Raw genomic sequence first — 13,795 nt, 5'->3', positions numbered from 1 at the left:
CTCAGCTTCACCCCAGGGCCTCACAGACCTCACCACTCTGAGCATTCTCATCCTCCTGCAGGACCGGCTCCATCAGTTGTGGGGCCTAGAGCAAAATGAAAACGTGAGGCCCTTTGTTCAAATATTAGGAAGAGTTTCAAGATGGCGACGGTAGAGCACTAACCAAGCGCAAGTCCCTTCTGAGCACCGAGGTCTGTGTGACTGCACAGCCCGCATGCCCATGAAGCTGGCCCTGTGCTATTGGGTCCTTTATCCCCCCCATCCATCTCCTCCAGCACACACACAGACCCCTGCTCTCCACGCAGCCCTTCCTCCGGGAGAGCGCACTCACTCACTTTGGTGTGCTCACTCCTCTCTGTGCCGCCCATGGGGAAGGAGAGCGCTCACACAGACACCTGGGTGGGATCGTTCCCAGCTCCTCCTCCTTCCCTCCCTGTCTGCCCCAGGAATGCACCTGCTCTAGATTGCTGGGAACCACCATGATATCCCACATGCCTCAAAACTGTTGCTTCTCTGGAACCAACACCTTCTGAATTGTACAGCAATAGAGTCCCAAAACTAGTCAGGTTCAGCAAAACACATCTTCAAAAGATTGTAGTATCTTTTCCTTCCCAGACCCCAAGGGTTACAAGGAGGAGTGAGCCAAGTCATTTAAAGAAGAAACAGGAAGAACCACAGCAGCCAGGCTACGAAGTTCTTGGTGGAGCTGCCTTTTACCCATAACCATAGCAGGTAACCCTTCTATCCAAGTGCTTTACAGACACAAACTCGTTTAGTCTTCACGTCACACTGGGAGGTGGACGCTGTTGTTGGCTCCACTTTGCAGGTATGCACAGAGAGGTTCAGTAACTTGCTCAGACTCTCAGAGCTGGTAAGGGCTTTTGCTGGGAGTCAAATTCTTGCAGCCCATAACATTAACCACTCCGCTCCACAGCTCTCTACGCCCCCACCTTTACGTGGTGGGGGCCCCAGTGTCTCTCCTTGAGCAGGAAAGTCACTTTACCCTCAACAGCTCACCTGAGTCTGGAAGGTGCTGATGACACATCAGCAGAGAGGGCAGGGCTTGGGATCAGGCCGCAAGGCCAAGGGCAGGGTCTGAAGGAGAGACAGCCCACAGGCTCCTGGACTGTGAGAGTGGCAGCGGCCCAAGGCTGGAAAGGAGGAGGGACAGCACTTGTGAGCTTTGGGTCACGGTTCTACTTGCTGTCTGTCTTCCCTGTCGGGCCATGAGCTCCAGGATTGCGGGGCCCGTGTCACCCCTGTTCACAGCTACATCCACGGGGCCTGGATTTACTGAGTATAAGTAAACAAAAGTTTATTGGGCACTTTTGTTTAATAAAGGCATGTGAGTCCCTGGGCCCCACACCCTGCCACAAAATCACTCCTACCCCGTGGTGGCTGGTTCTGAATATTTCTAATGAGGCTAGTTGAAGGCAGCTCCAGGTAGAAGGTCTTTCTGCCAGTGACACTTGCCCCCGTCACCACTCATGCTTCTTCCCCTTCAGACCAGGATCTCCTCTGTTGCTTCCCTCCTCTCTCCAATCTATTAGCACAAATATACTGTCAGTCAGCAGGTTTGGGGAAAGGGATTCTGCTACAATCTATGGAAAGGGCAATATGTGCAATGGTAGGGTGACCAACTCATGTCAATTTACCGGGGATTTTCCTGATTTTAGGTCTGAAAGCCCTTCATACCCGGAACCCTCTCAGTCCTGGGCAAGCTGGGACAGTTGGTCACCCTAGCAGGAAGGTGAGCTGGAGACACATAGTACCTTCCAGCATTCAGCCAAAATTAGCGTGGCACGGAGCTGTGTGTAAGAGCCACGACTGTGGTCAGAGCGCAGTGATCTGGTCCTAGGGCTGTGGCTGGCCGGTGACCTTGGGGAAAGCCCTCCCCCCCAGGGTTTCAGTTCTCCCATCTGACATGTGAGGACATTCCAGTGCTGTGGAGGGCAAGGTGAGAGCACCACTTAGTGTCACCAATGGCAGTGCAAAGTGGCACCATCTCTTGAAGAAGCAATTTGGCTAAACCTGGCAAGTCATAAAAATGTTCACATCCTTTCACGCACTTTTCTCATCCCCTGGGACTTATTGATTCCAAGGCAATAACCCAAGGGAAATAGAAGAGCTCTCTGCAGGAATATGTGCATTGCAGTACTATCTATCATGGTGAAAAGTTGGAAGAAATCTCTGCACTGAAACAAGAGGTGAGCGGTGAATTACAGGATGATGCATCCACTAGCACGCATGGTATGCTGCAATCATTAGAAAGGCCTGAGAGATGCTCGTGACAATTGAAACTGATATGGGAAAGGCAGGAGACAAAGCTACACTGACTACGATGGAAACGTGAAAAGATGTTGCTGCAGAGAAAGACTACTGGAAAAGGGAAAGATGGTAATAGTTGTATTGTTTAATGAGATCAGAGATTAATTCTTCCACATTTTTTCAGATGATCTACACCTCTGTGGTATTATTTTTCACCCAAAAAAAGCAATTAATAAATGAGAAAACTTAAGTAATGGTCTCCATGGCCCCTTCTGGCATTAACATCACTCAGCGATGTTCTGATTGGTGCCCATGCAGTCTAAGGACCTTGCCTGGCTTCCTGGATGTCCCTCTGTTGCCCAGAAATCACCTGCATTGCAGCAGTTGCCTGGCGACACAGGGATGGAGCCGGGACTCCTGACCTCTAGGCCAGTGTCTCTCCCACTGCCAGCCTTCGTCCCTCAAGCTCTCTCTTGTGATGTCAACATCCTCACCTGGTGCATAGATCTGAGTTCTTGGCTGCAATCAAAGAAACCAATTCCGTTTGATTTAGGCAGAAAAGGAATATATAGGATGATTCTTGAGTAGCTTATAGACTTAACAAAAGATTTGGCAACATGTCTTTAAAAAAAAAAAATGAAGTACCAAAAGATGCTGAGAAACCAAGAATGTGGCCAAGGTCACACCAAGAAAAATATGGAGAGACTTCTGTTGCGGACACAGCCACTGCAGGACCCTCCTGCCATGGTGGCCACTGGACTCTTGACCCCACTGCTGCTGCCAAAAGAATCTCTGTCTTTTCATCTGTGCTTTACTCCCTCAAGATCAAGGTCTTGGTTAGGAGCATCCACTTAGTCAAGTCATGGTCACACACCTGTGCCAAGGAGTAGCAGCTTCCTGAGCGGGAGGGAGCTTGTCTCCTGCCAAGAGCCACACGCGGTGGAGAAGGAGGTTCTTCCCGAAAGGAAGAGTCTGCATGGTGGGTGGCCAAACACTCGACAAATGTACACTACCCTTGGTCACTCCATTTCCCACTGTCCTTCCCTCCTCCTTGTTCTCTACCTGCCTCAAGACAAACCTGCCAGCATCACTCAATGGCCCTCATAGTGACAGACTCCACATCAGCACAGGTTATCACGGGGTCAGTGTCTTTCCCAGCTTCAGGGCCAGGGCCTGGGCCTGTGTATGAGTTTGGCTCAAGGGGGCTCCTAAAGTGCTCCCACCCTGAAGACAGTATTTCCCACAGCTCCCAAAGGCCCCAGACCCAGGCATGCCCCCTTCCCTGGATGGGTCCCCCAGGAAGGCCACTGAGCCTACACTCTGGGACCCCACTGCTCCAGCCAAGCCTGACTCAGTGAGGGCACTAAATCCTCATCTCTCGAATCCATTCTTTGACAGGGGGCCATGTGGACACCTCCTTGTTCCAAGTGGCCCACTTTAAAGAGGAGGGGATGATCCTGGAGAAGCCAGCCAGGGTGGAGCCATGTTACACGGTCCTGGAAAACCCCAGCTTCTCCCCCATGGGAGTTCTACTGAGAGTGATCCACGCTGCCCTGCGCTTCATTCCTGTCACCTCCACCGTGTTGCTCTACTATCAACTCCAACCTGAGGAAGTCACTTTCCATCTCTACCTGATCCCCAGCGACTACTCCATCCGGAAGGTGGAGTAAGAGCCAGAAAGGCTGGGCCAGGGTGGGCTGTAGGCAATCACGAAATGCAGCCAAAGAGCCCCCCAGATGGGTCAACTGGGAATGAAGATGGGCCTCCTACAAACCTTGAAGTGGGTGAATAATCTTGCCCCCTGCTCAGCCATGGACTGGTCTCTTGGCTCCCTAAGGTCTCCCCCAGCCTGGGTTTGCTGCTCCATCACTCATCTCTGGGCAACATTTTGCAGCCTCTTTCCAGGACTCAAAAGGATGGGAGGGCCCTATGACCAGAACTGTCTCCTTTCCCCAGTTCTCACTTCTTCTCCAGCAATGCCCCAATTCTCACCCTGAACATAACAGAGGCCAAGGGTGGGCTCTCTGTGTAGCAGTGCATTGGGGGAGAGGGGTGCAGGGGTGGTATAGCCCCTCTCCTCCCACACAAACATACAGAAGCACCACCTCACTGTATTCAGACTAGATTCCATAGGACAGAATCTCTGAGCCAGATGCCAGACACCAGACACATCTCACCCCTTGATCCTTGTTCTGTATGCTCCCTAGGCCATAGATGATGAAGAAAAGAAGTTCCAGTTCATGCGAATCCACAAGCCGCCCCCGCTGGCCCCCCTCTACATGGGCTCCCGCTACACTGTGTCTAGTTCAGAGAAGCTAGAAATAATCCCCAAGGTGAGCAGCCCAGATGTTCGCCCCTCACTGGGATCAGAGGTCATGCCTGGGAATACCCGTGCGGCAGGTCTCAGAGCTTTCCCAGGAACAGGGAAAAATGGAGTTGGGCAGACAGCAAGTGGGATTTGGGGTGAGCAGGAATGCTTTCAAAGATTGGGAGAAAGGAAGCTAGTGGGAAGGAGGGTCACATTCAGGACGGGGACAATGATGGGGTCTGACTTGGGGGCACTGAGAAGTGTTGGGCTCTAGCATGTCAATGCCCTCCAGGCAAAAGCACCAGGAACACACCTGGAGCTGAACACACTGGGTTTATGGCTCATTGCAGCAAGAGAATAGGCACCATGGGGAACCGTGGGGACTCTCAGTACAAGAGAGTAGGAAAGAACCCAGTATAGGATTTGGGCCTTGGTTGGGTAAATTGGGGAAAAGTCTAAGGAAATGGAGATTTGCTCTAGATTGAGTGTTGTCAGAAGGCAGAGGCAATTCAAAGATTAGGAACCTCAACAAATCTTATCTCTAGGCAAGGCAGACAGGGCAAGGATAAAGCTATAATTGCTTACGTAGCAGTCACTCATTTAGTGGGGAGGGGGGATGTTTGGCATTTTGTGGGTTGCACGGTGATCAGTCTGAGGGGACATTCTGTGAGATTGTGTGTGTCGAACAGGAGGACAACACGGCTGGGATGGCAACCTCAGAAGAGTTTGTAATTACACCAAGGCGTAGCTGTGAGCATCAGATCAGTTCCTGGGTGTCAGGGCTGCCTTTTGTTCTTTCTCGGGGTCCCCTTTTGGCCAAAGGCAGATGACCTCAGGCCACTGGACATTCATCCATGACATTCAAATCCTCACCCTGCCCAGATTTTGCTGCTTAGGGTCAGAGTGTCCACTGAACGGTAGTCTGTAGTTGAAGGAGGGTCAATCCTTCTTTCTCCTTCTGTTGTGAGATGAATCTTTGAACCATCTCATGTGACAATGACAGATAGAATAGACGTCCAGGAGTTAGGAGGAAGTGATATATATTTTTTGAGTTGGGAAACATGCATCCAAGGGTGAATACCTTGGATTTTCCTGTTGTATCAGTCATTAACAAGAGATGAGAGACATGATTCAGTCATTCAACAAACACTTAGCCAGTGCCAACTATGCACTCTCTTCAGTGTCTCACACTGTCTTCAGTGGAGAGAGTTCAGTGAACAGGACAAAGCCCTGCCCTTGGGAAGTTGACATCCTGGTGGGATGAGACTTATATAAATAATTAAAGAGATAATGACCAAGAACCATGAAATTCTGTAAGGAAAACACAACCAGGCCATGTAAGAGAGTGATTTGGGCTACTTTATACTGGGTGGTCAGGGGAAGTATTTCTGAGGAGGTGACATTTGAACTGAGACCTGAGTGACAAGAAGGGTTCAGGTACATGGAGACTTGTGGCAGAGCACTTCAGGTGCAGAGGCATAGAAGCAGGAGCAAGCTTGATACCTCCAGTTGACAAAATGGAGGCCAGTGTGGCAGAGCTTAACGAGCGTAGCCAAAGAGAGGAGGAAGATGGGCCAGACAAGAGGCAGCAGCTTCGTAGGGCCCACTGGCCCTGGTGGGAGTTTGGATTTTATTCTAAGTACAATGACAAGCTCTTAGAAGATCTTAAACGTGGTAATACAAGACCTGATTTACTTTCGTATAGATGCCTCCAGCTGCTGGGTAAGAATGGAAACAGAGACAAGCGGAAACGCTATTGCAATACTGCAGGCAGGAATTGATGGTGGCCTGACTGGGGAGGTCACAGTGGAAATGGAGAAAAGCTGATGGATTCAGGGCATATTTTGGAGGTAGATCCAATAGGCCTTGGCCTATGGAGAGAGAAAGGAAGGAGTTAAGGATGATGCCTAAACCCAGAAACTGAGTGCTCAGTGGGTGGCAGTGCCATTTACTGACTTTGGGAAAAGTGGGGAGAGAGCATGTTTGGAAGACAGTAGGGAATCAATAGTTCTGTCTTGGATGTGATCTAGGAAAGGAGATGAATATAAATTTTCTGTTGACTGAAAGTGGGTCAAGTTTAGGATCCATTGAGAAGACAGGATTTGGGATGGAGAAATGAGGGTTTGGATTCAAGATGGGGGAGATGGAGGAAGGAGGATCTGGTTCAAGATGGAGGGAGAAGGATCCGGTTTAGGATGTGTGAGCACTACATTTAAAGATGAGTCCTCAGGGCCGGCCTGGTGGCGTAGTGGTTAAGTTCATGCGCTCTGCTTCAGTGGCCCGGGGTTTGCAGGTCCGGATCCCGGCTGCGGACCTATGCACCACTCATCAAGCTATGCTGTGGCAGCGTCCCACATATAAAGTAGAGGAGGATGGGCACAGATGTTAGCCCAGGGCTAATCTTCCTCAGCAAAAAGAGGAGGATTGGCAACAGATGTTAGCTCAGGGCTAATCTTCCTCACCAAAAAAAAAAAAAAAAACCAAGATGAGTCCTGAATCATCTATGGGGTACCCAGCTGTGTCCTCATCCTTCTGAGTCAGGATTTGTGGGAAATTAGGAAAAGAGCAGTGTCCGAAGGTGGTGATTAATTTCAGTACCGATCATCCAAGTGTCCCTATGGGTTGAGCAGGGCCAAGTGCGTGTCAGGTGGGGAAAGACCTCACTTGTGCGATGATCAGTGGCTTCTTAAATGACAACTCTCTCTCCTCAGGAACTGGAGCTCTGCTATCGGAGCCCCAGGGAATCCCAGCTCTTCTCTGAGTTCTACGTTGGCCATTTGGGGTCAGGGATCAGGCTGCAAATGAGAGACAAGAAAGATGGGACTGTGGTATGGGAGGCCTTGGTGAAACCAGGTAAAGTTGAGACAAGTTAGGGAACTCAGAGGTGAGAGAAAGTCAATTAAAGTGTAAGTGTGTGTGTGTGTGTGTGTGTGTGTATTATCACAATTTGCTGATGGGAAAAAAATTGCCCAGAGAAGTTATGTGGCTTTTTCTAGTTACATAACAGCTGATATGATCAGAATTTGAACTCAAGTTAATCTGACTCTAAGCTCCACGCTCTCTCCCATGCACCATTGCGTCTCCACACTGCACTTGCATTAACAGATTTCAACACCCACAAGGCCTTTGGCAAAGTTTCTCATGTAGCTTGGATGTGAGATGAAAGAAAAAGAACTAGATGGTTATATGGTTGTATGGATCAAGCCAGTTTTGGCAATGTCAGATACTGTAACCTGGATCATTTGGATATTTTCAAGGTGTACAAGAGGGAATCAAATAATGAACTTTCAAGAATGGATGAAACTTCACAGTCTTAGTCAAGCACCAATACTCCCAAGAACCAAAATCTCCTAAACAGTCCTTTTAGGGACAAGCAGCCCTTGTCAGCTATTGAAATATGGTGAATCTGCCTCCTGAGCTGCTACAAACAGGCTACACGGTGTGGTGGCAAGAGAGTGGGCTTTACTCAGTCTTGGCTGGGGGGCAATCACAGGTGGAGAACTAACCAGCCCCAGCATCAGACCTGGGTTTGAAACCCACTGTGGCACTTACTTGCTGAGTGATCTTGGGAAAATTATTAAACTCACTTGGGTCTCGAGTTCCTCCTCTGTAAATGAGGATCATAATGCCTAACTTGTAGGATTGTTGGAAAGATTAAATAAAGTGATGTGTGTACATGTTTCATGCAGTGCCCCTTAATAAATAGTAGCAGTATTATTCTTTTTCCTCCTATTAAGCCAATCTTTTCCTCCCCTCAGTCTTAGTTCTGTCCCTTGGAGCTGACAGAAAAAAATCTATCTCCTTCCCCCTGGGAAAGCCCTTCAGACACTTGAGGCCTGTGACCGTGGCCTCCCCTAAGTCTCCTCTTATGCAAGTTAAACATCTCCAGTTCCTTCCATCGTTCCTCTCATATTTTGGGTTTTAAGTTCTTTTGCTATTCCAGTCACCTTCCTCAGTAGATGCTCCAGTTTTCAGATGAGTCAGGATGGATTCCCTGCTGTCCAGTCAGCATGAACGATGTGGAAAACGCTCCTTCCCTCATACAAATGAACCCAGTGCTCCCAGTCCCACAGACGGAGCTCCCGTCTCCTTGCGTCCACCTCCCTGCGCTGTCAAGTGACACTGAACCTGGGTCTGCTCAGAATCTCAGGCCTTGTCCACATGAGCTGCTGTGGACTCCTCCTTCCTCTCCTCATGCAAGTAGTTGTTTAAGCCCCTTCATTTGTCGTTGTCGCTGTTGTTTTTCCTGTTGAAATTTATCCATTACTCCCAAGTGCTAAGATTTTCTTGATCTTGATTCTGACGTCAAAATCCAGGACAAACAGTGTGAGTCTAGGCCAAACAAGGACAGGGAGGTAGATTGCTGCTCAGAATAAGATCTCAAATAGTTGAAGCTAACTAGCAAGGGGCTTGGTTATTTCTCCACCAGGGTTCCATTCAGGACAAGACTGGATTAAACCATGTCTGGAGTGCTGAGGAAGAAATTGCTGTTGCTTATTTGGATGCCTTCCCTCTCTCTCCCTCTCTCTGTGTCTATGATTATGGCCTCTGGGCCTCAGTTTCCCCATATGATGAGGAAGGGATTCACCTACTTAATCTCTAAAAGCCTTTCTAGTCCTTACTCCAGATTCTATCAGAATTTGTCTGTGGCTTGTTCTCAGAATCAAAGAATCTCAGAAGTAGGTAGGAGTGTCAAAGACTATCATTTGTGTTAACAACCAGCACTGTTACAGATGCTTCTTCATATCTGTTTTCCTCCAGGAGATCTCAGACCTGCAGCTACTCTGGTCCCTCCAGCCCTGCTAGGTCAGTAACAGCTGTTAGAGATCGCAGGAGCCACAGCAGTTCTAAGCGTACTATCTGGTCCTGGAGGGGAGGGAAGAGAGAAAGGAAGGGACTCCATCATCGCAAACCTCACAAGGGATCAAGCCTTGGAGAGGGGTGTGTGCCCTGGGGCAGAGTCCCTCCCCATCCCCCTTCCTCCTGCCCATGGAGGTGCTGGCACCTCCCACTGGACAGCCTCAAACGCCCCCATCATGAACCCCTAGCTCAAGCAGAATGCTAGGCTAGATGCTGACGTGAGGGAGGGCAGAGGTGCCTTTCTGGTGGTTACAGTGGGAGAAGGAGCCAGGGATGCAGCTGAGGTGAGTGAAGAGAGCTGGGGGAGGATGGGAGGTAGAGGCTGTGGTGGGAGCCCTTCTTTGTTCTTTGGCAGCTTCACCTTCACACCCAGATGTCCCGGCCCCACTGCACTTCGTGGACCGGTATCGGGAGCAGCTGGTGGCTCGAGTGACATCGGTGGACCCTATCCTGGACAAGCTGCATGGACAGGTGCTGAGTGAGGAGCAGTATGAGAGGGTGCGGGCCGAGGCCACCAACCCGGGTCAGATGCGGAAGCTGTTCAGCTTCAGCAAGTCCTGGGACTGGGCCTGCAAGGACCAATTCTACGAAGCCCTGAAGGAGATCCACCCTCACCTAATTGTGGAACTCTGGGAGAAGTGGGGCCATGGAGGAGACCTGGGGATTCCCAACAAGCTTGGCAGCTGAAGTGTGACCACTGCCGGTGAGTCCCGGCTCTGCCTCACCACTCTTCAAGTCTCACTTTCTCCATCTCAAAACAAGGTGCCATCAAGATGGGCACGGATGTTAGCCCAGGGCCAGTCTTCCTCAGCAAAAAAGAGGAGGACTGGCAACAGATGTTAGCTCAGGGCTGATCTTCCTCACAAAAAAAAAAAAGGAAATTGGCTAGATGGTGATTTCATTCACAGTGATGGGCAAGATTGGAGATGGAGCAGCTCTGATGAGAAAGATCAGGAGTTCAAGTTCAAGAAAGATAAGTGGAACTTGAATGTGAAACTTGGTCTAGGTGTTATATTACCTTTCTACTTGTACTTCCTGACACAGTCTAGATTACACTCAAAGTAACGGCACTGGATGTCATCACTGAGGGAGAGAAGGTACAGTAAAGAGAGAAGAACCCCTATCAAAACTCAGCATTTAGTGGTAGCATAGAAAAAGAAGCCAATAAACGGAATTAGAGAAGTAGGAAAAGCTTGAAAGGTAGGTAAAAACAATCAAAAAGGGTTAAGTCAGGAAGCCAAGGTGAAAAAAATCAAAAGAAGTTAAGTCAGGAAATCAAGATAAAAGTCTTTCACTAAGTGAAATTCTGAGAGGTTAGTAAGATTTCAATTTTGTCTCTTCTAGAATGGCGCTTTATGAAGACAAGGATCTTTTGTTGTTCACTGCTGTATCTCGTTATCCTGGAACAGTGCCTGGCCCATAGTAGGTGTTTAATAAATATTTGTTGACCAAATGAAAAAAAACAACAACAACAACACGGTGCCATCTGAGTTGCCTTCTAGTCTAAAGTTATGGAGCTTTGATGATGTCTTTGCTGGGCATTATATGTCCATGCCCAGGAAGGCCACACAGGCACCCACACTGCCTCCGTTGGCTTTCCCAGGCCAGCTGTCCAGATGGGATGACGGCATCTCAGGGAATGTCCATCTGGAGCTGGCGGACCTCTGCAGACCTTGTAGAAGCCTAACCCAAGAGCCTGGTCTGGTGGCCACAGCAGCCAAGCCTAGAGCCCTTCCTGTGCCATCCAGATGCGAGGAGAAGCAGGGGGGACATGGTACTAGCCACCTCTGGCTGGAGACAGACAATGGAAATGGATACCTTGGGGGTTTTGAGTGGCTTGTAAATAGGGGCAAAAACAGATTTATTTTTCACTTGTCCATGTTGAGCTTGGTTTTTCTATTCGTCCAAATTGGGCTTTGCTGTTTCTGAAGTCTAGATGGATTCCTAGGGCCAGGAGAAGGGAGAAGAAGGAGGCCACAGGGGGAATGGAGCCTAGGTCTTAGCTTAGATGTCTTCTCCTGTGAGAAGTGATTCCATGCCCTCACACCTGGCTTAGGGATAACTGCCCTGTGGCCCTGCAGCACCTTCTGTCCTTCCCCCCATCAGAGCACTCAGCGTATGGCATTGTCCCTCCTGCTTCATTGCTGGTCTCCCCTACTGGAAGGCAAGCTCCCCGAGGGCAGGAACCGTGTCTGATCTGCTCATCAGTTTACCCCCTGGCACTTGGTGGGTATTAAGTGAGGATTTATGAATAGGTAAACGGTAAAGGAACTCTCGCTAGACACATCTTTTAATTCCCTCCCTGGCCACCATACTATCCATGTGATTCAGGGCCCACCCTAGTAACGATCCCAAGTTAGTAGGCCACCCCCTTGGTCCCAGCGATTCGGTAATCTTAGAATTGAACCCATCGGTGCTGAAACATTTATACCAATGTTGTTCTCAACTCATGAGAGCAAAGCTTCACTCCTGCTACCTCTGCCCAAGACACAGCAGCACACGTGGACAGTATCTCCTTCCCCACGCAGTCACCCTCCTCCCTCAGTCACTTCTTCCTGCAGCCTGCTTGGGCCTTACCCCCGGCCCTTACCCTCTACCACACAGCCTTGGGGGGTCTCGTCTTTGGCCTTCCTGACTCTGGGGGTTGTTCTGAAGGTTAAATGAGATAATACATGGATGTGCTCAGATCAGCATTCAGCACATAGTAAGTACACAGCAAGTGGTAGATAATCTCTTGGTTTCACTGATCACTGGGTGAGAGAGAGGGCAGCATATCTCAACCTCCCACAACTACTCCGAAAGAGAATTCAATAGGGTTAGTGCACAAACATCAAAAAAATTTAGAAGAAAAGGGCCCACACCTGTGGCCTCAGTCCCAGTTGCTTCGTCAGCACATGCCCGAGCTGCCACCTTCTGGACCCAGTGACTGTTTTGCTCAGGCCACATTGCTAACACGTTCAATAAATTTGGCTGACTCTCTCGGGACCTTCCTCTGGATGAGGGCGTTCCTGAACTTTTGTATCCCAGCTCTTGGAGCTCTCTTGTGATGGAAGTGTAGTCTAGCAGGACACCCATACTTGAGACGGATGTTCTTTTCCTAAGATCCAGGTGACTGTGGCTGCTTTCTGGTTCCAGGTAGGATAAGTTTGTGCAGAAGGCATGATATCATCAGGACTCTGCACCCAAGACTCTGGCCCTCGACTTCCAAGGACAAGAGATCTTGCTGATTTGAGTGGATTCCAGATCAGCTACCTGTGTCGGCAGTTTTCTGCTGAATGTGGCAGGTATATGACTTGATTCTGAATGTGATGTGCTCGACTATCTCAAGGGAAAAAAAAATATGCCGCATTCGTCTTAGAGCTTGTTTCTTCTCCAAATAGCTAACGCCCTCATGTGAGTTCCTCAGAAGCATGGAAGAACACTCTCAGGACAAAACTGTGTGCTTCCATTGCCTTGTACTGGGCACCACATTGCATCCAGGACAGTGCCCATTCATTGGTTCTAATTTCCTCCATTGTCACGGTAAAACCCAGATCCCCCCAGGGGAATCTCTGATCCTCTCCACCAGGAAGCTGCAGGTGGAGCCCGGTAGCTCAGGGCCTGCCCACAGCACTGTCCTCCAAGTTCTAGCTCCCAGCTGGGGCTGTGACGATTGTCGGGGCCACACAGTAGAGAGTCATTGCAGGCAGCGTGTCTGGGGGCGGCCTCCAACTTCCTGCCATGTCATCTCTAAGCAGGGCCTGACCCTGGGGAGACCCAAACAGCTCTCACTGCCTTGCTGAAGGTATGAGGCTATTTTCAATAGCCCAGGGATGTGTTCAAAGAGCAAGAGAACACAGGTATCCTTGAAGCTGAACCCAGACATGTGTCAACACTGGAGTTACAGTCAGCTAGGCGGCCACCCATCCCCGCCCTGATCTAAAAGTGTGACATGTGTAAATCATTTAACCCTATTGACTACTCTGTATTAGTCAGGGTTCTCCAGAGAAACAGAACCTGTAGGATGTGTGTATATATACATTTATTTGAAGGAAGTGGCTCACACAGTTATGGAGGCTGGCAAGTCCAAAATCTGCAGGGTGGGCCAGCAGGCTGGAGACCGAGGGAAGAGCTAATGCTGCAGCCGCCTGCTAGCAGAACTCCATCTTGCTCAGGGGAGGTCAGTCTTTTGTTCTATTCAGACCTTCAACTGACCCACATTTTGTAGGGCAATCTGTTTTACTCAAAGTCCACTCATTTAAATGTTCATCTCATCCAAATACACCCTCACAGAAACATCTAGAATAATGTTTGACCAAATATCTGGGCACGGTGGCCCAATCAAGTTGACACATAAAATTAAGCATCACAAACCCTATG

At 49.4% G+C, this 13,795-nt stretch overlaps 1 protein-coding gene across 5 annotated transcripts in view; it reads left to right on the top strand.

The window, feature by feature from the left end:
- Positions 1 to 12,793, top strand: part of NLRP1 (NLR family pyrin domain containing 1) — a 49,753-nt gene extending 36,960 nt beyond the window's left edge. The window contains exons 13-19 of one of the 5 annotated variants that reach the window (XR_015554649.1): positions 3,667 to 3,929; positions 4,476 to 4,601; positions 7,288 to 7,429; positions 9,338 to 9,382; positions 9,792 to 10,139; positions 10,781 to 10,862; positions 12,576 to 12,793. Coding sequence is in view for 2 of the 5 variants with exons in the window: in XM_087440591.1 (XP_087296717.1) it covers positions 3,667 to 3,929; positions 4,476 to 4,601; positions 7,288 to 7,429; positions 9,338 to 9,382; positions 9,792 to 10,123 (908 nt within the window). In the remaining 3 variants the exon portion in view is untranslated. Of the gene's footprint in view, positions 1 to 3,666; positions 3,935 to 4,475; positions 4,602 to 7,287; positions 8,773 to 9,337; positions 9,383 to 9,791; positions 10,140 to 10,780; positions 11,313 to 12,575 lie in introns of those variants that run through there. The other 4 variants (XR_015554650.1, XM_087440591.1, XR_015554651.1 and 1 more) reach the window with 4 other exon arrangements.
- Positions 12,794 to 13,795: the final 1,002 nt, after the last annotated feature.

This window comes from Ceratotherium simum, chromosome 16, assembly GCF_057802395.1.
Source record: "Ceratotherium simum simum isolate JZ-2026a chromosome 16, ASM5780239v1, whole genome shotgun sequence".
Classification (NCBI taxonomy): domain Eukaryota; kingdom Metazoa; phylum Chordata; class Mammalia; order Perissodactyla; family Rhinocerotidae; genus Ceratotherium; species Ceratotherium simum.
This window is presented reverse-complemented; position numbering and strand designations above follow the sequence as displayed.